Here is a 23,731-nt window from a genome sequence, read left to right as displayed (position 1 = left end):
ATACTTCTTGGGTGATTCTATTGCAAATGATCGGCTGAGATACATTACCGTTTACAAATGATATTAACATGCATTTCCTGTGAGATCAGATTTCATCATGAGGACTTAAGGTCTCATTCATTTTAAGGTTCAAAAGAATGTGAAAATCCTAAAACATATTGACGTAATAAAGTCACACACAGTTAATGTCTTATTGAACACATTATATATAAATGTCGTTCAGTTTTTTATTGTACATTTTTATTTAGCTAAATGTTTAACTTTACATTTCCTCCACTTAGTGACGAAGAGTGAATTATAGTTGCTTGCAGTATTATTGAAAGCCTTTTTATAACTATAAAACTTTTACTGGAATAATGTGCGCAAACAGTCACACATTATAGTTTAGAAACACAGCATATAAATGTTATTTCACTCATACATCTCTTGCCACTGAGCCTTTTCTCACTGCTTTTTTTATTAAGAAAATGTGTCTTTCTGTCTTGAAATACACCAAGGAAATAAAACAACAATGTAGTACTCACTGGGAGAAATGTGCCACTAGAGATTACTATGATATGACTGCCAAAACAGAAACACCCATGATCTGAAGCAAACATGCTCGAATGGATTCCAGAGGCAACTGAGCTGTGGGCTTAACACATATCATGTCAAAACTCGTTGAGTTAAGGCGCATGTGAGAAAAAGTCTTTTTCTAGCACACTGTCTGTAGAGAATAGTGAGTCATAATAATAAATAATATACTTCGGTGGCATTTAAATTTGTAATGAATTTCATTATAGTCTCATCATCTCAGCTCAGTGATGTTCCCCTTTCTGCCAATAGTGTCAAACATAAAGCCCAATAGCCTAAATAATGTTGCTTTTCTCACAGTCGAATAACACTATATGGTCATTTGTATATCAAATGGATATTCTATCAGCAGTATCTGATATAAATGGTTGTATCACTTATATTTATCAGGATCTGCTGGACCAACCACTCTTTGTCACCAAGATCATTGTAGCTTTTGAAACAACAGAAACATTTCCACCATTATTAGCCAGTAAAAAGGGGACCAGCATGCCATTAAATAGCATAATAGTTTTTTCTTGTAACAAATTTAAATGGTAAAATAATAATAATAATAAATTGTAGGAAATTATAATGAATGCCCTTGAGAACAGTTCCCAGGAAATTGACCTAATTTACTCTTGTGTGAATGTATGCTATGATTTTACTAAGTTTGCTTTTTTTCCCAACAATTATTGCAAAAAACAACAACAAACAAAACAGAATTTTGTAAAACATTCACATTTAAAGTCACCATGAAATCAAAATGAACAATTCTTATTTTAATGGAATATTGTTTTATTTATATAAATATTATAAATTGTTTGTGCACATAATTTCTTTTAATTAATGTGCCCTCTTAATCTTTAAACAAAGTAACTTCCCATCCCTCTTGCAGCGACATCTCTTCTCTTCTCTGATGACGTGTTTACTGGCGTGAGGGCGGGGCAACCTTTCACTCACATGAGATCACAGCAATAGCACCACCATCCAATCAATTCCTGATGGACAAAATTAAGTCCAGCCCTAAAAAATGTCTTGTTTGACTGGATTTAGGACAGAAAAGACTATCACAACTTCCGTTTCATGCCGACTTAAACAGTTTGAACTAAAGATGTTTGAAACCAACATAGCTAGATAAAAAGCATAATTGTGTAATTGAACTCAAAACCATAAAGTTATTAATGAGATATAGACCACTATATTCCATTCCATTTAAACATGATAACTGTTGGGAACGTATTGCATTGTATGCAGCAAATTATTGCAGTCAGCTACCGGGTCACATGACTTTAGAAAAGAATACAAAATCATTTCCAATTTCGATTTGGCTTTGGCAACAAACCCTTGCAGTGTAAACGCGATGTGGTTTTGTTCTCCAGCACCACCCTCGGGTGAACAGCGCGCGCTCAACTCACTGTCAACACCTCAGATCACACGATGAAGCAGCCTCCATATACACACTAACGCAGGCTTTGCCTTCAACAGCACGCACACAACCCGATACGATTGCATTTCTGCACAGAATTATTGCCTACATCTGATAGTGACAGGCGGATATTAAAACACTAAAGCATGGATACCGTGTCTATTTCTAGAGAGCGTGATGATGCTGAAATCACAGATTCAGCCACGACAGAGGGACCTTCTCATGAAGAAGCTCAAAGGTACGTGTATACTGTACGCTACTGGATATCAAGGATTATAAGCTAATTGTTGGAGGAAATGTGCTTGTGAGCGAACGCAAGTCATTTAAAAGGTTGCTTTTGCAAATAATCAGAAATAATGAACGTGTCGCTTTTTAAGGTGTCTCTCTATCAGACCCACTTTGGCTTTTGTTTACAAGGGAAAATACAATTCTAGGATAAAAAAAACCCCAAGCAATAGGTTGAAAGTACAAGGAGATCACGTGTAAATAGTACTACTACTACTAAATACTATAATTTATTAGATTTGCGCTTATTTGATCCATAATCTGGCACGAGTCACGACCACTGATCTTGACGATACAGTTAATGTTTTTGGGTCACAAAAGCCAATATGAATTATTTTTAGGGTAAAAACCATGTTAATGTATATTTGACTTACAATGCACATGTCATTCAAAAATATAAAGATTAAAAATACTCTTTAAATTCTTGCAATGAATGACAAAATAATGTTATGTAGATATGCTACCAAATTGAACTTAAAGGCTATAAGCACATTCCTTGTGTCATTTTTTATTTTATTAAACATTATAACATAATCAAGACATTCCTGCTATGCAGTACACTTTTTAGCTTTGTATCTTGATAAAAATGAATGCTTGAATATTAAAATTAAGTATTTCTAAATGGTATGCCATATCAAAAATGTGGTATAGTCATCTAAACTTCATTAATTATAGAGGGACTGATGTGATATCGACTTTAAGTTCATTTAAATATTTTTTAACTGCAATGTTATGTAATTTGATGTAGTGTTTTGAAGTGAGATATGATGATCTTGACAATCCTGATGTTTTTGTTCAGAATATATTTACATTCATATTTATTTATGTAAATGTAGATATATTTATTAGATTAGTAATAATAAATAAATTTTCGGGCTAAATCCATGTTAATTTGCATTTGTTCTAAAAAAAACTACAGTAGCTACATCTACTATTCAAAATGACATTTGAGAAATATTACAATTCCTTTAATGAATGCCCAAAAAAATGGAGAGGAAATCTTTTCTTTCTATCCTCATTAGTCAGACATGTTTCATATGTCTGGAGTAATTCTAATAATGAACTACACTGGGATCTAGGACTCTAAATGGAGGTGTTAGACGACTGACTCTGAAAATGTTAATCACGGGGCTCATTTGTTACTCCGACTTAGATATTTTGCTTCAGCATAACTAGGTAGGCCTATACATTCCCTATTCTGCTAACATCAACAATGATTAACTTTCATGATGAAATCTTTCTGTATATCAAAGTATGAGCAGATGGTGAGATGCGTTCTCCAGCTTTGGTGGAGAAGATCCAGTTGAAGCTGCAGTGACTCATGTTTGAGTATGACCCTCTCAGGAGAATCCTTGTCTTTATATTCCAATGCGATCCGCACACATAGGCCTCCCTTACCAGCGTTTGATTTGTTAATCAAAGGTTTTGTTCCATGTTATTATCTGTTGTTTATGCTACTTAAAATGGCTGCACACGATCCTACACACTACACACAAATGCAAGTGCTCCATCTCCCAAAACTGTCACAAACAGCCTGGGAGATTTTATAGTCTGGTGGCAACAGCATTAATCTGAATCTTTTGGTAAATAATTACATTACTGAGATGACAATCAATCAACTTATGAATGATATTGTTACTCTCATCAAGTTTCATTCAGCCTGCATGTGTTCCTAGAAAGTATAATGGTTTAGTAAAAAAGAAAGTTGATTATTAGATTTTAGGATTAATAATTCAAATTTAGACCATTTAAATTGAATTGATCATTAAAAATAAGATTTTAGCCAATGTACAGCAGCTACTTTGCACTTTGCGTGCAAGAAGATGAGCCTATGAGCAGTGTCACAGAATCGGTCCAATTATTTTGGATCTAGACTGAGTCACCATGTATCAGTGGCCTGAAGTAAATCTTGTGCAGCGTAAGTGTCCATTATACTGCATGCATGATAGTAGTTAGTGATTGTCAGCCAACATGGCTGATGTCCACTGAAATGCTGTGTGCATTTGTTCAATCAATTCAGTTTCTGTTACATTTCAGGCATTTATTCCAGATCATGACTCCTACCATGTAAGTTCCACAGAGTATTAAAAGCTTGAGGGAGATGGGAATATAAACTGAGCGATGTTTTTTGCTGAATATTTATATGCACATCATGTGCTCATACGATTTGGTGCAAAGAGAGCAAACAAATGAAGTATTTAGTAAATATTTATGCTTGCTCCAGTAAATATTTAAGCCGACTGTATTTTATGAGCAAATTCGCTCTGGAAATTACAATCATATCCATTAAGCTTAGTTTTCCCTATCCTTGAGGTATTCAGAGCCATCCAAAGTGCAAGATTTCTAGTGTCTTTCCTTGTCTGCTGATGGACTGATTTCACCCTTACATTCTGACAGGCCACAACAATCACTTCCGAGTCCTGGCAATGCGGACCGCCAGACACGATGTACCAGCTGCAGAGCTGTCAAATCAAATTATGCCTGTTCCTTTTGATAGCCATCAGAACACCTGCAGCATGCGCACAACGTAAACCCATGATCCTCATCAGATGCTGAATTGAAATTATGCCTGCTTTTACAAGTTTTAACATATGTCGAAATTTGTAACGTTATTAATTCATGCAGAAAGCCTTGTAATGGGAATCTGCTAACAATAATAAGCAAGTTCATCACACATTACATTGCATTATCAAATTTCCTGATGCTATTTTTGCAGCTCTGCGTTTAGTAATTGATCCACAACAAAGATTGCCATGTTTTATTGCGGGCTAATCCGAAAGATGGAGTTAATGGAGATGAAGCAGCTCACATCCAAATAGGCCTACACAATGTGCCGAGAAACATTTTAAGCATTTAGGCCAACCAAGATGTTCAGTAATGGGAGAGAGAAAAGGCATAAGGGTTAAGAGCCAATGCTTTGTTTAATCATTATTCAGACACGTTTGGTTCAGAAGTCGTTTTATTTTCCTTGCACATGATTTATGGTTGTTTATTTTGTTAGTGGCTAAATGGGATCAGTCGTGCATATTATAATCTGCCCAATTTAGTTTGCACATTTAAAGAAACCAAAAAGGCAGCGTATTTGTTCCTTGGACACATTTATAAACTTGAACAGCAGTCATTTGTTTGTTCCAGTGTTTGCATTGCTTGTCTCCCTGGTAATACTAAGAGTCATCTAGATCTGTGTAAAACAAGCTTGTTAAAAGCAAATAACCTAAAACTTCATAGTTAGGAGGAGTTGTTAATGTTTAAGAGAGTAGTTTAATGTTTTCTCACACCAAACCTGCCACTTTATTTGAAATATAAAGGGGGATTAAATAGAAACATGGTTTATATCATGACACATTATGCTATTTGATCAATAAAGCTTATACTGTATACTTTAACATTTCAGCATAGTAACAACTGATGGTTCCCCATAAAGAGCCATAATAAATGTTCATAATTAGTATTGTGGATATACTGAACGAAGAAAAAAATGAATAGGCCTACTGAATCTTAAGGTTTGGTTCTTCAAGGTGATCTACATTATTCAGCAGTACATTTTAAGCAGTTGTCGCACTCATATTTTTTCTGAGCAGTTGAGTTGCACGTAGGCCTACTAGTGAGATTTTTTTTAATCTAATCTGAACAGGCTTTTTATGCGGTTGGCAGGGTAAACTGATGGAGTCCCTCCTACTTGGCCTAATTGGGTCTTCAAGCATTTCGCTGATACATTTTCCAGACACTGCTTATCTAATATATAGGGTAAGACACTCACTAACTAAAATAGTTGTCAGACACTCAGCTGTAAACATAAATGTTAGAGGCACATTAAGTTAAGTACACTTAAGTTAAGTATTTGTGGGACAACTAATTATTTTACATTACAAAATCTTTATTAAACATTCTATTTTTTGGTCAACATGATGGATTCAGGCTTTCAATGCGCATGATCTGCAAATATGAAAACATTTCTTTTTGTTCATGCTCTGACGCTAGCAAACGATTAAACGTTCAATGTCAAGTAATCAAGTTACCAAATTGAAGTGTGTAAACAAACAAGTGAAATCAGCAGCAAAATATGATATTAAATGAAGTAAGCATAAACACATTGTGCTCTCAAAACAACAAGCTGTTTACAGCTGATTTGGCACTTAAACAACTTAGTCAATCATAACCTGAAATATGATTTTCATTTACAATTAATTAAATGGTTAATTTAATGACTGGATCAGTTAGTTCTTAGCTCATCAACTACAGCAGTCGGATCAGTCCATTTGTGAACCGGTTCATACAGTAAGAATCGGCTTTAAAATAAAAGATTCAATACGAATCTGACATCATTGCGTCTCGTGAATTCTTCATGTCGAAATAACTGTAGGAAAGGTATGTCCCCCCCTCCCCCTGATGTAGTGGAGTACAAAGTTATGTGCTAAAATGTAGTGAAGTAAATAGTAAAGAAATAGTGAAGAAAAAAAGTAAATAATTTCCCAAAATGACTTGCTCGACCATATCATTGAATGAATGATTCTGTAAGTTACTAGCTCGAGAAACTACAGAAATTGGATCAGCCCAATTGATGAATTATCAGATTGTTGAAACAACTGGTAGGCTACATTGAAAAGGTAGTGGTGTGAAAGTATAGCTACAGACCAGCACAGTAATGGAGTAAAAACATCTGATAATGCGATTCTTTTTTTCTTTTTTTTTGCAGTGAAATCCCTGAGGTTTCGCTGTGTCCTCCGGACAATGACAGCACAGAATCTCAGATGTGTCCGGTCAAGATAGAAGAGAACCAAGCAGACAGCGACAGTCCGTTCAAGTCAAACTCCTCTACTCAACTCCACCGTCAAGCATCCCAGGGCTCTGGCTCTCATTCACCACAACGCAAAAGATGCCCCTGCTGTGGCCACCAGCCTTCGAATCAAAGCAATGTATGTCCAGATCAAAAGAATGCTTACCAGCAAGCAGACTTGCATTCAGCGAGTCCTGTTAAGACTGTCCATAGCTGCAGTCCATCACATCTGCCTTCGTGTCACAATAAAATGCAGTGCCATTGGCTTCATGGATCTCATGATGGCAGTAACCACAAGCCTGTACAGCGTCACATGGTGACAGTGAGGTCCAGACCCTTTTTCTATTATTAATATCATTCTAATGGACATACATCTAGTTGATTGTAAACATTTAAATATGTTATATCTCTATGTTTGTCTTCTTAGTAGGAATGATGGCCTGCATAGGATACCAAGGAGGTGAGATGCTTTTATAGCAACTGATGATAAAGATTTATTTGTTTATAATAACATCACATGAAATTCAATATTATGTTTATTATTTACAGTAATACAGTAGTGCACATTAACAAATTAGCCTTCTGTTTAATATTAGATTTAAAGGAATCGTGAAGACGCATTTAAGCATTAGGCTAATGTGGTAATGTAATTCTAAAATGCAGGGTGGCAAATACCAGTAGTATGATGCAAGTTAATGTGCCATACAGCAATTAGATTAAATTTGACCATTTGAACATTGATTTTTACAGCTATTCCCAGGTCATAGTGGAGTACCCGATGACTGTACTCATTTCATGTACGCTAGTTCTGTTTGCCTGTTCCCTGGCTGGGATTTTGACTGGTCCTCTGCTAGACTTTTCAGACCCTTTGTTGGTGAGTATTTCCATGTCTATAATACAGAAATAATGAAGTTTAATGCTTCATGTTAATGCATCTGTTTGTACTAAAAAAAGAACGGAATTCAATTAAACATACTAAAAGTGGTGTAAGAAAATAAGTCAAATATAAAAGGAATCATTGTAAGATTAAGTTTAAAACAAGCAATTTTAAAATTCACAGTTGCAACAGTTACAACTGAGAGATATAAAGTTTGAAAATTACAATACATTTTTACATTAATGACCGATTTCACAGACTAGGCTTAAAGGGATAGTTCACTTTGAAATTAATTTTTGGTATGTTTTAGCTTACCTCAAGGGCATCCAAGATGTTGTTTCCGCAGTAGTTTCAATTTTGATATTTTTAGGTCAAACCGTTCTTGTCTGTCAGTCATATAATGCAGTTCTATGGTCACCACCTCAAAGAGCATACACAGAGAAGTCAAAATTAAACATGATTTAATGACTCGTAAATGTAAGTACACATTGATGGCCTAAGACACGAAACGAGCGATTTGTGTGAGAAAACGAACAGTATTTATATCGTTTTTACCTCTTGTAACCACAGCCACGTCCAAGTGATCTGAGGGCGCGGGAGATTCGTCATATATCATAGATACGTCACTCATTGTTTACACAGAGATTTCGGAAGTGTTACCTTTCACTGTGAAGATCTAAACATATTTAGATATACAGGAAATCGCAATGGAAGACGATTTCGATATATCAACAGACAACGTTGATTATTATTATTTTTTTTGGAAGAGATCACTTCCTGCACTTTCCAGCGCTTGCGCAGACCGAAGCGCCCGCGCCCTCAGATCACTTGGACGTGGCTGTGGTTACAAGAGGTAAAAACGATATAAATACTGTTCGTTTTCTCACACAAACCGCTCGTTTCGTGTCTTAGGCCATCAATGTGTACTTACATTTACAAGTCATTGAATCATGTTTAATTTGGACTTCTCTGTGCATGCTCTTTGAGGTGGTGACCATAGACCTGCATTATATGACTGACAGACAAGAACGGTTTGACCTAAAAATATCAAAATTGAAACTACTGCGGAAACAAAGACACCTACATCTTGGATGCCCTTGAGGTAAGCTAAAACATACCAAAAATTAATTTCAAAGTGAACTATCCCTTTAAGCCTAGTCCCAGACTAATACGCATGTTTGGGCCGTTTGCTGAAAGCAACTTGCACTGACATATCTTAAAATATGTCAGTACTAATTGTTTTGTCTCAAGGTGCACACAAGTAATGTTTTTTGCTAAGGCACGTTTATAAAAGTGACTTAAATTACCTAATTTATCGAAGGCCTAATCCTGGCTTAATTTAAGCCCCGTCTCTGAGTCCAGGCCTAAGAGTTTATTTTCTGCTTGAATACATTTCTGAGAATAAACTGGCCAACGCTGGACTTTAGATCTTTAGAATTGTAAATTGGCCTCTCAAAGGAGTTCAATTCATTTTTATAATGACTTCAAAGAGTTTCTGCTTACCTCTCATGTGTCTTTGATCGGATCTCACAGGGATTTGAACCACGTGGAACAGACATCAGTATCCGTCTAGCAACCTGGATGAGGTTACAGCAAAACACTGGGCCTGGAAAATCATTTTCCCCAGTTCCATGGCAACTCACAGAAAGAACTACAGCAGGGTATTTCTTGCCGATCGTATGATGCTAAACATACTTAAAAATTTTCACTAAATCTGACTTTTGCTTTTAATACTAAATGATTGTATGTTATGTTTATATTGAAAAACATATTTGTCTTACAGAGAGGACACAATTATATCTGAACCTCAGTTAAGAGAACGATCAAGGAGAATGCTGCACAGAGATTACGCTGAGGACAACTTTTTTTGTAATGCCCCAGGTGAGATTTTTATTCAGGTATTTCCTAACCTAATAAATCAGTAAATGGAGCACAGCATGTTTTATGTGATGCTGTTTTCTGTCACCTAATCTGTGGTTCTGTAGGAGAGCGCTATGCTCAGCTGGTCTTCCGCTCTGGAAACTCTGCCAGTCTCTGGAGTCTAAAGGCAATTTACTCCATGTGCCAGATGGAACAGACACAGGTAAACCAAGGACTATATTTTTCCGAAAGGATAATATTCTCACGTTCTCAAGAAGAAATTCAATGCAGTGTTTTGTTGGATATGTGATAGAATCTATTCAGTGTGTTCATAATCAGATTCATATATTACAGGATTGAATCATTAGTGATCATTTGTAATCATAGGTACTTGTGCAGGCAGTTTGGTTCTGAATAAGAAATTATACAAATACATTTTCAATTTAAAAAAGCAATACAACTTTTTTATATTTGCAATCTTTTTGCTGCGAAATGCAAGTAATTTTTTTTAATTATTATTTTAGATCCGTTCAGGGAAACAATTTGATCAACTCTGCCAGGTCAGATCAGAGTTATACAGCTCCACAGTGGAAAATGAGTGCTGTCCAAGTTGGTCTCTGGGAAACTACTTGGCTCTTCTCAACAACGTTTCTTCCTGCTTTAGTCTGACTCCACGGCATGTTTCTGAAAGCCTTGGTCTGCTCAGATTCTGTGCCCCTTACTACCATGACAGAAGCCTGGTTGCATCATGTACTGAGTGGAGTAAATTTGGCCGTTGTGCATCTGTCCCACACCGCTGTAAACTGTCAAGCATCTTCGAGATTCTTCATTACCTTGTGGACAAGGACTTCCTGGGACCACAGACTGTTGAATACAAGGTCCCGTCTCTAAAATATAGTGTAGTATTTCTACCAGTGGAGAAAGGTGATCCATTGATGAAAATGTATTTGGACCATCTAGAGGGTCGTGAGCTCACCTACAACACCACCACGATAACAGGAATGGATTTGGGAATTAAACAGAAACTTTTCAAGTATTATTTGGCACGGGACTCTGTCTATCCTGTTCTTGCAGCTCTGGCACTTTTGTTCACAATGGGAATATATCTCAAATCACCATTTATAGCGGTGATGTCACTGGTGTCTGTCCTTTTATCACTTTCCACCTCATATTTTTTCTACAAAGTTGCATTTCGCTTGAAATTTTTTCCACTCCTCAATCTTGCATCAGTCCTTGTCCTTTTGGGAAGTTGCCTAAATCAAGCCCTGACTTTTGTTGATTTCTGGAAACTACAGCTAAGCCACAACCCTCCAGCAGTCCCTGAGAAGAGAATGAACCGGGTTTTACAGGAAATAGGATACTTGATATTAGTGTCAGGTCTGACATCTAGCATCACGTTTTACTCAGGCTACATAAGTAGCATCACTGCCGTGAGATGCTTCGCTGTATATCTTGGCAGTGCTTCATTAATAAACACATTATTTGCTCTTGTTTGGCTTCCTTGCACCCTCATTTTGCAGGAACGCTATGCTGAGCTGTCTTCAAACCCTGTTGCAAAGGCAGCGTGGAAGCCCTGCTGCTCAAAAAATACAGGTGGATTCTGGGAGACAAGTTCAAGAAAGCGCTGTCTGTTTACCTTGAGGCAGAAGCTTCGGACATTAGGCAGAGGGTTTTCGGACACATCGAACCTGCTTTTTTTAAAGATCCTGCCTTGTGGCGTAGTGAAATTCCGATACATATGGATCTGTTGGTTTGCAGTTCTCGCAGTCGGTGGAACGTACATATCATGCGTAGACCCTGGCATGAAACTGCCAACTTCGAACAGCAGGACAACTCAGTTGTTCCGTTCCAGCCATCCCTTTGAGAGATACGATGCTGAATATCGGCATCAGTTCATGTTTGAGCGAATGAAACAGGGAGAAGATGAACCCATGACGCTGACTCTAATTTGGGGCATCGTTCCATCAGACGATGGTGACCACTTTGATCCAAAAAGTAATGGATCTTTAGCTCTTGATCCAGGGTTCAATATGACCAGTCCCCAAGCCCAATTGTGGCTCCGGGATCTGTGTGGAAAAATTCAAAACCAGAGCTTCTATTCTCCATTATCAGCTGACCAAGAAACCGCAGAAGACAATTTGTGTTTTGTCGAACGTTTGATTCACTGGGTTTCTATACGGCGCTGTTCAGAAAGCGAGGATGCATTTAGCTTTTGCTGCAATAATATTCCCTTTCCGTACCCACCAAGTGTTTTCGAGCAGTGCCTTAGCATGATGGTGGCAGAACAGTATGCAGAGGGGCGCTTAACCAGTGGTGGAGGCCTGAGGTTTGATTCGGATGGTCGAATCACTGCCCTTGTTGTAATATTCAAGACTGTACAACTTTACAGCTTCAACTTCGGCAGAATGTCACAGTTCTATCAAGAGATCTTACCATGGTTTAATGGGGAAATCTCCAAGGCTCCAATGGGACTGCAGAAAGGATGGTTTGTAAGCCAACTAGGCTTATATGACTTCCAGCACTGCTTGAGTTCAGAGACATTGGAGGTGGCAGGCTTTTCGGTAGCTCTCACTTTTGCACTGTTCTTACTGATGACGTGGAATATTCTATTAAGTGTGTATGTATCCATTGCAGTGGGAGGAAGCGTGTTTGCTACTGTTGGTCTCCTTGTGCTTTTGGAATGGCAGTTAAATGGTGTGGAAGCACTCTTTATTTCAGCAGCTGCAGGTCTTTCTGTTGACTTTGTGGCCAATTACTGCATTTCATACAGCCTGGCCCCACACAGTGACAGACTGGGCAGGGTTGCACATTCCCTGAAGAGAATGGGTTACCCGGTAGCAACAGGTGCTGGGGCATATTTTTGCGTGGGTATTATTATGTTACCCGCAACTGCATTGCTTTTCAGGAAGCTTGGGATCTTCCTCCTGCTTGTGAAGTGTGTTGCATGTGGCTTTGCCACTTTCTTCTTCCAGTCGTTGTGTTGCTTCTTCGGCCCCCAAAAGAACTGTGGGAGCATAACCCTACCCTGCGTTACAAAGCAAGCCACTGAAAATATACTGTCGTCCTGTTCGGCTACAGAACAAGGGACCACCAATCCCGCAGCTAATGGGGCATTTGGCTGTGGCACAGGTTCTCGGGTTCGAAGAAGTTTTAATAAAGAAAGCGAAGGCTTTCTTTGCCCCAACCAGCAGCACCATAGAAAGCGCCAACCGATCGGAGGACGGGAGCCAGAACAGTATGAGCTGCAGCCACTTGCTTGCCAGTTGAGCGACAGCTTCGAAAATAGCACTTGCACCAGCAAGCTGTCCAACAGACCTTCTGTCCTTTCCGACGATATTCAGTTCTGTGGCCTTAGTCCAAGGCAAGACTATGATCGAGTCAGCATTGAGGCTGACAGGGCAGACATGTGTAGCAGGCACCTTAAGGGTTGCAACCCACCTCCAGCAATCCAGACCTCATCCCCGTACAAAGAGAATATATTGCGTCCTGTAGTTGCTCCTCCACAAGATGCATCTAAGGAGAAGATTTTGTGCAAAAAATGCCGAGGCCACACGAGAGGTGGGCTCCAACTTTGGAATGTCTCTTTATCGTCTTCCTCAAGCATGGAAGAAATCATGATCACTCAGACTACAGACACTGTCAATGAAAGGTCACTCTCAATAGATGAAGCCACTAGCTGTCATCTACACAAACGGCTTTTGTCGTGTCAGTCACAGAGTTCCATAGAGGGGCTCGAAGACTCCAATGAGACCTGCTTAAGTGAAGTAGAACCTGCTATATTAGTTTCTCAAGCTGTTAAGATGGAGGAAGAGTTACAACCTGGCCACCTTAATGGCAAGAGAGAAACTTTACGTCTGTCCTTGAAGGAGACCGTATATGACCTTGCCTCCCCGGGGTCTGGTAGGGTGAGGACCACACAAAGTGAGGTGCCAGTTATATTGCCCAACAGCAAACCTGACATGCCCGATGTCTGGATAAAAAGGGAAGGAAAAGGTGAAGGTGGCAGCTGATCAATATTGTCAACACGCTGAGAAAATCTAAACAACCACAGCATGGCCAGTACTTTATGGTGGGCTGAACTTTTGTACTCAGGAGCAATTACATTTCGGAATCTGTCTGAAAGAGACCTAGACATTTGCAAACATCAATTAATTGTTTCAAAGTATACACAGTGCTTACAAAATTTCAAGAGGAGACTGTTTTTTAGCATGATTCCTTGCATGTCATGTAAATATACACTGAATGTGCACACACAATAGCCTTTGAAAAAGCCTTTCTTCGGGGGCCTTGAACTGCAAACTTACAAACACTTAAAGAACAATTGTGCCTGATCTTTTACACAACCAAGCCATGAACTTTTCAACTAATTTCCATAATTTTAAGGTCACAATCATTACCAATTTCTTTACTGTTATTTAGACTCAACAACCAATTAAGCTCTTCAAATAATTTACAGTTTTTATACACAAATTATCAAGCACTAAAAACCAACTATACCGTAATTTTACGCTTAACTTATGCTAGGAAAACTTGGCATAAATGTGCTTGCTACCGTCAGTGGCTATAACTGTTTTACCCATGAATACCTTTTATTGCATGTTATGATAATTATTTTCAAACCTATTTTTGTTACTGCATAGCCATAAAAGTACCTCTTTTAAAAAAGACAATGACTGCCCATTAGAATATAGGCCAATTACAACAGTGTGCTTTAGTTAAAATGCTTCAGTGTGTGGACATGTTTCACTAATGCCCCAGATTTATAAATACCTGCAATATGACATTTGAACTCTATACAAGACTGTGAGTGTTACCTCCATGTTCAGTATGTATTAGAAAGATATGCATTAATCAGAATGCAAAAGGTTGTATGTAAAAAGTGGTGTTTTGTGATGTGCACAAAAATGTCAATTATAAAACTGGAATCGAAGGTCAGTTAAACCTGTTACACTGAGAGAAAAAAAAGTTTGCTAGAAAGAACGTGTCTCTTTTTTATACTCAGATTGATTTAATGTTACTCTATTAAGGCCAGAGGATGTGCCCTTGAAATCAAAAAAGCATCTTTAAATACAAAGTGCCAAAATTTAAGAATGAATTGTGCCAAAAGTTGTTTCCCCCCTGAAATTATGCAGCTGTATTATAAAACCTGCTGGTGTGGAACTACTGTTGTTGATAGCCTGTGTGTAAAATCAGATTTGAAGTTGTCAAAAGATAAACTATGATGAAGAATTTCAATAAAAAATTTAAATATTTTTAATTGAGGTTACACTGCAGTCTATCTCTGACTTTGTGGGGTGGTTTTCAGGTCTCAACAGGTTCAAACTGGACTTCATAAGATGCAATTAAATTTTTTAATTTCTATGCATAACATGGCAATTACACCCACCTGTAGGGGGAGAAGGAACTTCAAATTATAAACAGTATAATATATATATATATACAGTATACTGTATATATACACTGTATTTGAAGTTCCATCTATCTATATATATATATATATAAAAAATTGCATTCCCACAAAAAAGGACTGTTTTATTGCTGTATGTTAATGTCAGATGAAATGTTGTCCTTATCAAATAAGGAACTGAAAAAAAAAGAGACAAAACACAGAAATGCACCACAGTACAGACTGTACAGAACAAATTCATCAATTTAAATTGAGAGAAATTAAGTCATTTTGAATTCACAACTAATGTATTCAGTAATCGAAGTGTGTTTAAAAAAAAAAACATTCCTGTAAACTCGTGCACAGTAGTATCTGGTAATAAATGTTGCATGAATACATCTGATTTAAGTTTAATCCTGAAGCCAGTCTTCTTTGGCCCAGCCAGGCAGTCGGGTTGAGTATTCAAAGTCAGCTCCTTTGTAGCGTAATGCATGTAGATACATTATCAAATCCTTCTCTTTTGGGTCAGGACGCACAATTTTACACTCGCCACATAAATGATCTCTGACAAAATAATTCGATTTTGCAGTTCTGGGGGCTTCATCTGAGATGGAATTCGCTTCTTTTTGAGCACCATTCATCTCGCCCTCAGACTCGACTGCAGATGTGCTCTTGTGAAGTCCTTGGCTGCCTTCTGCCTTCACTTCACCCAGAGGCACTTTACAGGAACTATCACCACATGCACCACCACTTGACTCAAGTACCGTTATCTGATCATGGTGTTCTTCAGCACCAACCTTACATTCTGTTTTCGGCCCTTGTTTTCCTGAGACCTCTTCATCAGGCAAATCCAACAAGTGCAGACTCTCCTTTGAACGATGTTCTTCTATAAGAGCTTCTAGAAGCTCCTCATCACTCATACCTACCAGCCCTCCTTTGGCTCTATTAGGACCCCATGCAGAAGACCCATATATGGGATCGTTGAGGATTGGGAAGCCGAGGAACTGAAGATGAACACGAATCTGGTGAGTACGTCCTGTGAGAGGCAGACAGCGGACCACACTAGATCGTCCGTTATAGCTCAGTCTCTGGAAGACTGTGCGGGATTCTTTGCCTTTGGGATCCACTCTGCAAAGGCCCACACGGAAGGACACTACCAGGATGGGTTCCTCACACACCACCTCACCCTCTGGAAACTCCCCCTCCACACGGCACACATATTCCTTTTCTAACTGTGAAAAACAGAACAAAAGTATGGTTAAAGTTCAATGCTTCAAAGTTTAAAAACACTTCCAACAAATATCCATAACTTTTTAATTAATTTGACAAAAAATTACTTGAATACCTCTTCTCCCAACCACTAGAATACGGAAATAACTTTTACTGTCCCTTCTGATCACGCTGAAAAAGTGATCCTCTGTATTTTTATCTAAAAAAAAATCTAAATCATGGTACATTAGAAAAATGACAAGATAAGAAGTCTTTTTTTCCCCTGAGTGATACAATAAACTGTTATCGATTAAAACAAGAAGAATTATCTGACAATGGTTTTAGAAAAAAAAAAAACCTAATTCAAAGGGAAAAACAAGATTTCATACACCAATGACATTTGTTTTTGTTTTAAGCATAAAATCTTTCATTAATATAATTTTGCATCAAGTAAATGTATTGTCATTTCAGGATGTTTAGATATTTGAATGGGAAAACAAAACAACCAAAAAATACTGAGAAAGATATCCCTCTTTTGCAATGCATGCAACATTTAATGCCACTAAATTAATTTTAGATTTTTTTGCTCCGATTTAAGACCTTTTTAAGGTCTTCATTTGTTGAAGGGTGAATTAAGACCCGCAGCAAAAAATACTGTATATTCTTGTTCTAATATGAATAAGATTGTTAAAAAACTTAAGTACAATTTAAATGCGATGAAATGTCCACTGATATGAATTTGCACAGCTACAATTTTAAAGCATAGTTTATGCAGGGTTCACTTCCCACACCTTATTTCTTTTTAGTATTCCAGTCATATGAAGTTACTGGATAAAGTTTTTTTTTTTCTTTTGAGAGATTGCATAAACATTTTATTCTTATTCATATTTTTTTAAATTAGGTATACAAATTACACTAAGGATAAAACAGTTTTACAAGATAGTGGCCACATGACCAATTAACTAAATTAAAACGAGGGAACAAATTAATAAAAAAACAGTAATTGGAAGCAGATTATTCATTTGTAGCCACATTATCTATATTTTTTTGCAGATATCATGTGCAGGGTTCCCTGTTTTATAGCTAAGCAGCTCACTTAGAAAAAAAAAAAACTGTACTGAAAATAGACACTTTCATTACGTTTCCAGGCCTGGAAATCCAAAAAAAAAAAAAAAAAAAAGCACGATATTTCCAAGATGTCCATGATTCTGGGAAGTTGGGAACCATGTTTATACCAATTTAAATGAATGCTCCTGGTTAAGCACTACTTATTGACAGCATTAAAATATATTGATCCTCATCAGAATATAATTTTGACTCATCCCTCATTGAAAGAATGAACAAAAAACCCAGTGTTGACAGTTACATGCTTACAATGGAAGTTTGTAAGGAAGAGTTGACAAACTGACATATAGTCATCTGAAACCGTTTAATTCATGTAAAGAATGTTACTTAACAAAATATCAAAATAACAATAATTATTGCAATGTTTTAAATTTAATAATAATTCTTAAAAAAAGAATTGGGTAATTGCTTTTCTTAATCCATTTGCCAACTCCTAAATTCAAGCAATTTGTAAATGTTTTATAAATGCAATCATTACTGGTAACATGCAACTAACTAGAACTATATTTTTAAAGATGAATTAAACAAAGATGTTTAAATGTGTATTTATTTGTTAAATTGAAAAATTATTAAAGTACATTTTTTATTTCTTTATTAAAACATCAATAAATTATTTAAATGAGTGATCTTAGTCCTCTATAAGTCTGTACTTCTCAATAAGTAGATTTTGATCAATTTTCCAAAGCTCAGGAATGAGTCAAAGTAATTTTCTGTGATGACAGAGCTTAACTTTTACTTAACTTACGATCCCTTTAGTAAGTGTGAAGGGGGTAACAAACAGCATGCAGACATTTCAAGACTGTAACCATGTAGGCGTCATTCAGAGAGTTTGTCTTACCTGTCTCTCACGAACCATTTCGTCCAGTTTTTGGGAGACCTCGAGTGTACGAGCAAACAGCAGCACACCAGAGGTGAGGCGGTCCAGTCGATGTACTGTGTGAAGGCCAGTAAGGCCTTTCTCCTTCCCCAGAATGAAGATGACAGTATTGTGACGGAAGCGCCCACAGGGATGCACAGGAAGCGAGCCAGGTTTATCCACCACCACCACTTCACCATCATCCACCAGAACCTCCATGGGCTGCCCGCTCACAGGGGGCTCGTGGCGATGCACTGTGTTCCTCAAAAAGTCATTGTTCTTGACGAGCAAAAGAGATACAAAACAATTATACAGGATCACATACACAGAGACAACCGGTGATCATTGTCACGCGATCTCTTACCTTCAGTGTTATATTCAGGTCATCCACAGGGGTTTCATTCAGTTTAATCCGCCCCTCTTTGACAGCCTCATTGTAGTAGTCCAAAGACTCCGCGCGAAATTCACTCTTGAAAACCTCTAGTAGAGTTTTACCAACCCAACGTCCCTTGCAGTAAGTCTTAAAATCAAAATAATAAGGATGCACTTTGCGAAGACCGCCTTCAAAATAGTAGGAGGTTTCCGCAAAATGTTCTTGACTGAAACTCACACCCGGGTTGCGTTTCTGTGGAGGCGGCACGTACCGCTCTCCGGGACGCAGCTGTTTTCCGCCCCTCTTTCGCTTCTTACCGCGGCCTTGTCTTGCTGCCTGATCCGTATGCTCGTGTTTACGTTTACCGCAGTTTGTTCTAACCGTGCTGTCTGTATCACAGCTGTCTTCTTCCATGGTGGCCCCTTTAGTCTCCATGTCGTTTAACTGTGTGCAGCGCTGTTGTTTTGAGAAATTAAAGGAGACTTGTGCACTATTTCTCCTGACATTTAACGCTGTTCGTTGAGTTCCCAGGGTTTTAACACTCACGTTTTTGTTCCGATGCAAGTGTCTCAGGAAATTATTGTTTTCTCTTTTTACAAAGCAAAGTAATGAACTGAAACCTGCTACCTTCCCCTTCACACACGTGAGCCATGCCATCCAGCGGTTCAATGACAATGTTATTTCCGTCTTGGGTTGATGACATCACTGTGACGTCATGTGTTTACGAATTATTTGTATAATATCGGTGTAAAATCTAATTTCATTCTATTCACTTTCTGAGCCTGATGAAATTTACCATAAATATTATTCAGAACTATTTTTGCCTGAAAAATTGATTGCTTCTTTTTATTTAATGACAATGGTCATAGCTTATTTATTTAATATCTCTTTACACGATATGCATGTATTTTCCTGTTTTTCCCTACGTTATTTTTAATGCAGTGCTATATATTGTTATATTTCTTGGCAATTAAAAAAAAAGTTCATAGATCGCATAGTATTCTGACAGCTTTATCAATTTGTGAAAAAAACCCACAATGCCTAGTTGTGTTTACATTTAATTGTGTACATTACTACAACATTTCTTAGATTAATTAAATTTGTCAAATTACACAGCTGATTAGACAACAGAAACACTTCAACTAAACATCTGACTCTGATCTGACACAGAATTAAAAAGAAAAAAAGAGAATACATTTTTAAACTCATTCTTAATTTCAATAGCTAAAAGTATTTTTGTTTCCCATTTATTTAAGCCTTGACATGTAAACTGAGTGAGCAGTGAGACATCAAAATAATTCATCAAAAGGTAGCATGGTAGCAGTTACATTTAGAACTGCACTCTATTTTGATTACTTCTTGCTGTCTAGTATGTTAAAGCTGAACACATAGCCACTTATGAAGCACACTGAGATCACAAGCCTTAGATATGGAAGGTCTTGCTCCCTCAGTTTAAGTATGTGAAGGGAGGGACACCACCTCAGAAATTACAGCATTAATTTCAATCTACTGCTGCATTTCAACTTCAGTTTTTAGTCAAGAATCCGAACGATCCAGACGAGTGTGTTGCTAGGCAGCAGGTGAGATGGGATGAGAGGCCTTCCCTCAGCACTAAGGGCTTGCTGAACCACAGCACCAGCGCCATCTCCTGCAGGGGGAACCATACTGCAATCAGAGCTCATCACTGGGAAGAGAAACAAATGAGATGAGCTACAGTGCAATATAAATCACTGCGTTCTGAATCTGATTCATCTCATAAGGACTAATACATACCTTGGCCACTGGTGGTGTTTGTCTGTCAGTGGGACATAAACCACACCCATCAGCGCTTTCCTGAGGAAAGTGCCATCGCTCTGACGGTCATACTGCTCGAGAACTTGGCTTCCACCCTCCGGGCCCACAGGCAAAACAAGTCTCCCACCTGGTTTCAACTGTTCCAGAAGCTGTTGATGCACATGTTTAAATCAGACCACTGCAGGCTGTATAAGCAACAATTAAATCAAATGCATAATGTGCATACAGCTTTAGGGAGTGTAGGAGCAGCTGCTCCAACATGAATGGCATCATAGGGGGCTTCATCAGGAAAACCTAACCGTCCATCACCCACTGCAAAAAAGGCACAACACAAAAAAATATTTAAAACATTCTTGTAATTTCAATAGCAATATTCATAAAATGCAAACAAACAAGTAAATTTGGCAATGTTTGTGCTTCTATGGATAAGAAATAACACAATTCATTTGAATCTATTATTTGAATCCCTCACCCATTAATTTAATTCGTCCAGAGGAAAGCAATTCTGGATCGTCCGCCTGGACATTTTTCATAGAGGCTTGCACCAGCTCATCTATGTGCTCAATTCCCACTACCTTTCCAGAGGGCCCTACCTGCAGTATAAACATTGTTAAACATCTTGAAAAACATATATAACATAATATATAAGCACTGATGGGTGGTTTATGGGTTTATAATTCTATATACAGTACCGGTCAAAAGTTTGGAAACATTACTATTTTTAACGTTTTTGAAAGAAGTCTCTTATGCTCATCAAGCCTGCATTTATTTGTTAAAAAAATATTGTGAAATATTTCTATTTTAATATACTTAAAATGTATTTCTGTGATCCGAACAAGCAGAATTTTCATCAGCCATTAATCCAGTCCATAGTGTCACATGATCCTTCAGAAATCGTTCTAATATGCTGATTTATTATCAATGTTGGAAGCAGTTGTGCTGCTTAATATTTTATATATATATATATATATATATATATATATATATATTGTGATGCTTTTTTCAGAAATCTTTGATGAATAACAATTATACACAAGTATTTTTTCAGTAATTTAAAAATATATATATTTTTAAATTAATACTTTTATTCAGCAAGGATGTGTCAAATTGATTAAAAGTGATAGTGAAGATTTATATTGTTAGAAAAAAATCTATTTTGAATAAATCCTGTTCTATTTAACTAATCCTTAAAAAAGTATCACAGGTTCCAAAAAAAAAAGCAGCACAACTGATCATAACAAAGTATCAAATAAGCATATTAGAATGATTTCGGAAGAATCATGTGACACTGAAGACTGGAGTAATATGGCTGATGAAAATTCAGCTTTGCATCACATAAATAAATTATATTTTAAAATATATTAAAATAGAAAACCATTATTTTGAATTGTAATAATATTTCACAATATTACTGTTTTTTCTGTATTTTTTAAATAAATGCAGGCTTGATGAGCATAAGAGACTTCTTTCAAAAACATTAAAAATAGTAATGCTTCCAAACTTTTGACCGGTACTGTATATATAGGACTAATATACTGTATATTTATTCTTTTTCTGATCATTTGCAACAGGTATTTATTTTTATAAAAAATGGGGGGATAAAAAAACAAAAATGATATTAAAAACTTTAATGACATGCTGAAACAAGACTGCACTCACCATTCTGGCAAAGCATGCAGTGAGATATCCACTTCCTGAACCCACATCCAGGGCTGAGGCTCCCTCTTTTAACTTGTCACTGAGAACCTCAAGAGCATGTGCATGCTACACAAGCAATCATTCATTCATTAGAACATATTAAATATGACAGTTACATCTACTTTTAGAAGGGTTTGTCTGACCTACCATATGAGGGGCACTGATTGTAGCCTTGAATCCTTTATAGAGAAAAAAAAAACAATGTGTAAGTGAAAAATGGCTCTGCACTCTTTTCAGTTTATTTCATCTATTTTGAAACCAACATGCCTGCTGTTGAAAAAATCACCTATGGACTGGGGAGAATCAGCATAAGGGTGGTCTCTGGAATAAATCCCTCTATCGGTGGCAAGCATAGCATTAAACACTCGGTCACTGTGGATGACTCCATGATCTGTCACAGAAAAACACATTAAACTCTATGCTAGTAAATCTATATCCATTAAATTACATAAATCTGCGTATTGACATACATATGTACAATAACATCCCAGTATTGTTTTTATATGACTATCTATGTCTCTGTCTATTTATACATATATCTCTCCACTAACCTCTCAAGCGAGTGATGAGCTCTATATGTGTTTTGCCACTAGAGATCCATGCCATGGTTCTGGAGAGCAGCAAACCCATAGGGACCGCTACTGCTGCCAGTCTGAGCACAGTCTGCATTGCCTGACTGGCACCGCCTGCAACAAATCACATTTTTATTTCTTGTTCATTCCACAAAAATAACTTTCATGTCCGGACAGTCTGTTCACTCTGAGATACACCTGACTTGAGTCTTCAGTTATTACCCTGCTGAAAAAAGAACCAACTTAAACAACTTATTCTTTGCCAAGCTGGTCTACAAAGTCTATAAATCCCCTTTTAATCCAGCCAAGAGCAGTCTCACCTAGCTGGGAAGAATAAAAGCAGCAAACCTAGGCTTTTTTCCCCAGCAGGGTACATTGAGAGTTGTTAAAAGGATATGCATGATGTTTGTGTAAATGAAAAACTAAACGAGTACGTTAATTGAATTTGTGATGCATGTTATACTGTGTTTGCTCATTTTAATAGCTTTAATGTCTGGATACCTGTCTTTAGACCTCAGACCACTGATGCGTCCAACATGCGTCCTTGATTCAGGTCAACAAACGGGAGAATCGGATCTGACCTAAATGTTGCAAGCCAGACAGCAAATAGACAGTGAAATAACCGGAAATAACCGAATATTATTCTATACGCAACAAACTGGGCTTTAAAATGTTATACGTAGTTTTCTTATTGCACAACTAAAACATTAAAGAGCAATAAAAAGAACAATATGCAGCACCTCAAGTACAAGTTTACACACTATATTGTTTTAAAATGCTAGATAGACTAAATGCAGAACTGTCAAGACAGATCAAATGTCTTACTTGTAAAATTCGACCCGATGTCAACGTGCTGAAGAAGTAAACGGAAGTAGCGTTTCGAAACGTATCTTTTCGACCAATCGTATTCACGGAAGTATTGACGGACAGGTGTGACG

General features: G+C 37.3%; 3 protein-coding genes across 6 annotated transcripts; 1 reads left to right on the top strand and 2 right to left on the bottom strand.

Moving 5' to 3' along the window:
• The first annotated feature begins 1,918 nt into the window (after positions 1 to 1,918).
• Positions 1,919 to 15,037, top strand: disp2 (dispatched homolog 2 (Drosophila)). 3 transcript variants are annotated; one of them, XM_056266355.1, is made up of 9 exons: positions 2,131 to 2,219; positions 5,921 to 6,013; positions 6,963 to 7,370; positions 7,471 to 7,503; positions 7,794 to 7,917; positions 9,454 to 9,581; positions 9,704 to 9,801; positions 9,906 to 10,003; positions 10,305 to 15,037. In XM_056266355.1, exons 3-9 carry the CDS (start codon positions 7,018 to 7,020, stop codon positions 13,788 to 13,790), a joined length of 4,320 nt encoding a protein of 1,439 aa, XP_056122330.1. In that variant the 5' UTR covers positions 2,131 to 2,219; positions 5,921 to 6,013; positions 6,963 to 7,017; the 3' UTR covers positions 13,791 to 15,037. The 3 variants fall into 3 exon arrangements, with proteins under 3 accessions (XP_056122328.1, XP_056122327.1, XP_056122330.1); XM_056266353.1 differs by lacking the exon at positions 5,921 to 6,013 and having other exon boundaries at positions 1,919 to 2,219; positions 7,474 to 7,503; XM_056266352.1 differs by lacking the exon at positions 5,921 to 6,013 and having other exon boundaries at positions 1,919 to 2,219.
• Positions 15,038 to 15,450: 413 nt separating this feature from the next.
• On the bottom strand, positions 15,451 to 19,422 carry rpusd2 (RNA pseudouridine synthase domain containing 2). Its single transcript, XM_056266371.1, has 3 exons — positions 18,721 to 19,422; positions 18,339 to 18,635; positions 15,451 to 16,398 (listed from the first exon to the last, which is right to left on the bottom strand). The coding sequence occupies exons 1-3, from the start codon at positions 19,384 to 19,386 to the stop codon at positions 15,577 to 15,579; spliced, it is 1,785 nt and encodes a 594-aa protein (XP_056122346.1). The 5' UTR covers positions 19,387 to 19,422; the 3' UTR covers positions 15,451 to 15,576.
• A 352-nt stretch (positions 19,423 to 19,774) lies between these two features.
• On the bottom strand, positions 19,775 to 23,718 carry pcmtl (l-isoaspartyl protein carboxyl methyltransferase, like). Of its 2 annotated transcripts, none has more exons than XM_056266360.1 (10): positions 23,619 to 23,718; positions 23,295 to 23,374; positions 22,773 to 22,907; positions 22,508 to 22,612; positions 22,369 to 22,400; positions 22,183 to 22,287; positions 20,996 to 21,116; positions 20,750 to 20,835; positions 20,503 to 20,672; positions 19,775 to 20,377 (listed from the first exon to the last, which is right to left on the bottom strand). In XM_056266360.1, the coding sequence occupies exons 3-10, from the start codon at positions 22,888 to 22,890 to the stop codon at positions 20,341 to 20,343; spliced, it is 774 nt and encodes a 257-aa protein (XP_056122335.1). In that variant the 5' UTR covers positions 22,891 to 22,907; positions 23,295 to 23,374; positions 23,619 to 23,718; the 3' UTR covers positions 19,775 to 20,340. The 2 variants fall into 2 exon arrangements, with proteins under 2 accessions (XP_056122335.1, XP_056122336.1); XM_056266361.1 differs by having other exon boundaries at positions 19,776 to 20,413; positions 23,619 to 23,717.
• Positions 23,719 to 23,731: the final 13 nt, after the last annotated feature.

The sequence above is a fragment of the Rhinichthys klamathensis genome, unplaced genomic scaffold (assembly GCF_029890125.1).
Source record: "Rhinichthys klamathensis goyatoka isolate OS25496 unplaced genomic scaffold, OSU_Roscu_1.1 h1tg000247l_1, whole genome shotgun sequence".
Taxonomy (NCBI): Eukaryota; Metazoa; Chordata; class Actinopteri; order Cypriniformes; family Leuciscidae; genus Rhinichthys; species Rhinichthys klamathensis.
The sequence above is the reverse complement of the archived record's forward strand: the minus strand, read 5'-3'. Positions and strand labels throughout refer to the sequence as shown.

Bases quoted from the DNA above. Each gene is read 5' to 3' on its own strand.
- rpusd2 (XM_056266371.1), bottom strand. From the start codon at position 19,386: ATGGCATGGCTCACGTGTGTGAAGGGGAAGGTAGCAGGTTTCAGTTCA. The intron at 18,636-18,720 runs GTAAGAGATCGC...TTGCTCGTCAAG, and splicing joins ACCTGAATATAACACTGAAG to AACAATGACTTTTTGAGGAA. The intron at 16,399-18,338 runs GTAAGACAAACT...TGTTTTTCACAG, and splicing joins AAATGGTTCGTGAGAGACAG to TTAGAAAAGGAATATGTGTG.
- pcmtl (XM_056266360.1), bottom strand. From the start codon at position 22,890: ATGCAGACTGTGCTCAGACTGGCAGCAGTAGCGGTCCCTATGGGTTTG. The intron at 21,117-22,182 runs GTGAGTGCAGTC...TTTATACTGCAG, and splicing joins CTGCATGCTTTGCCAGAATG to GTAGGGCCCTCTGGAAAGGT. The intron at 20,673-20,749 runs GTATGCACATTA...GTGCATCAACAG, and splicing joins CTCCTACACTCCCTAAAGCT to CTTCTGGAACAGTTGAAACC.
- disp2 (XM_056266352.1), top strand. From the start codon at position 2,128: ATGGATACCGTGTCTATTTCTAGAGAGCGTGATGATGCTGAAATCACA. The intron at 7,371-7,470 runs GTCCAGACCCTT...TTGTCTTCTTAG, and splicing joins CGTCACATGGTGACAGTGAG to TAGGAATGATGGCCTGCATA. The intron at 10,004-10,304 runs GTAAACCAAGGA...TTATTATTTTAG, and splicing joins GCCAGATGGAACAGACACAG to ATCCGTTCAGGGAAACAATT.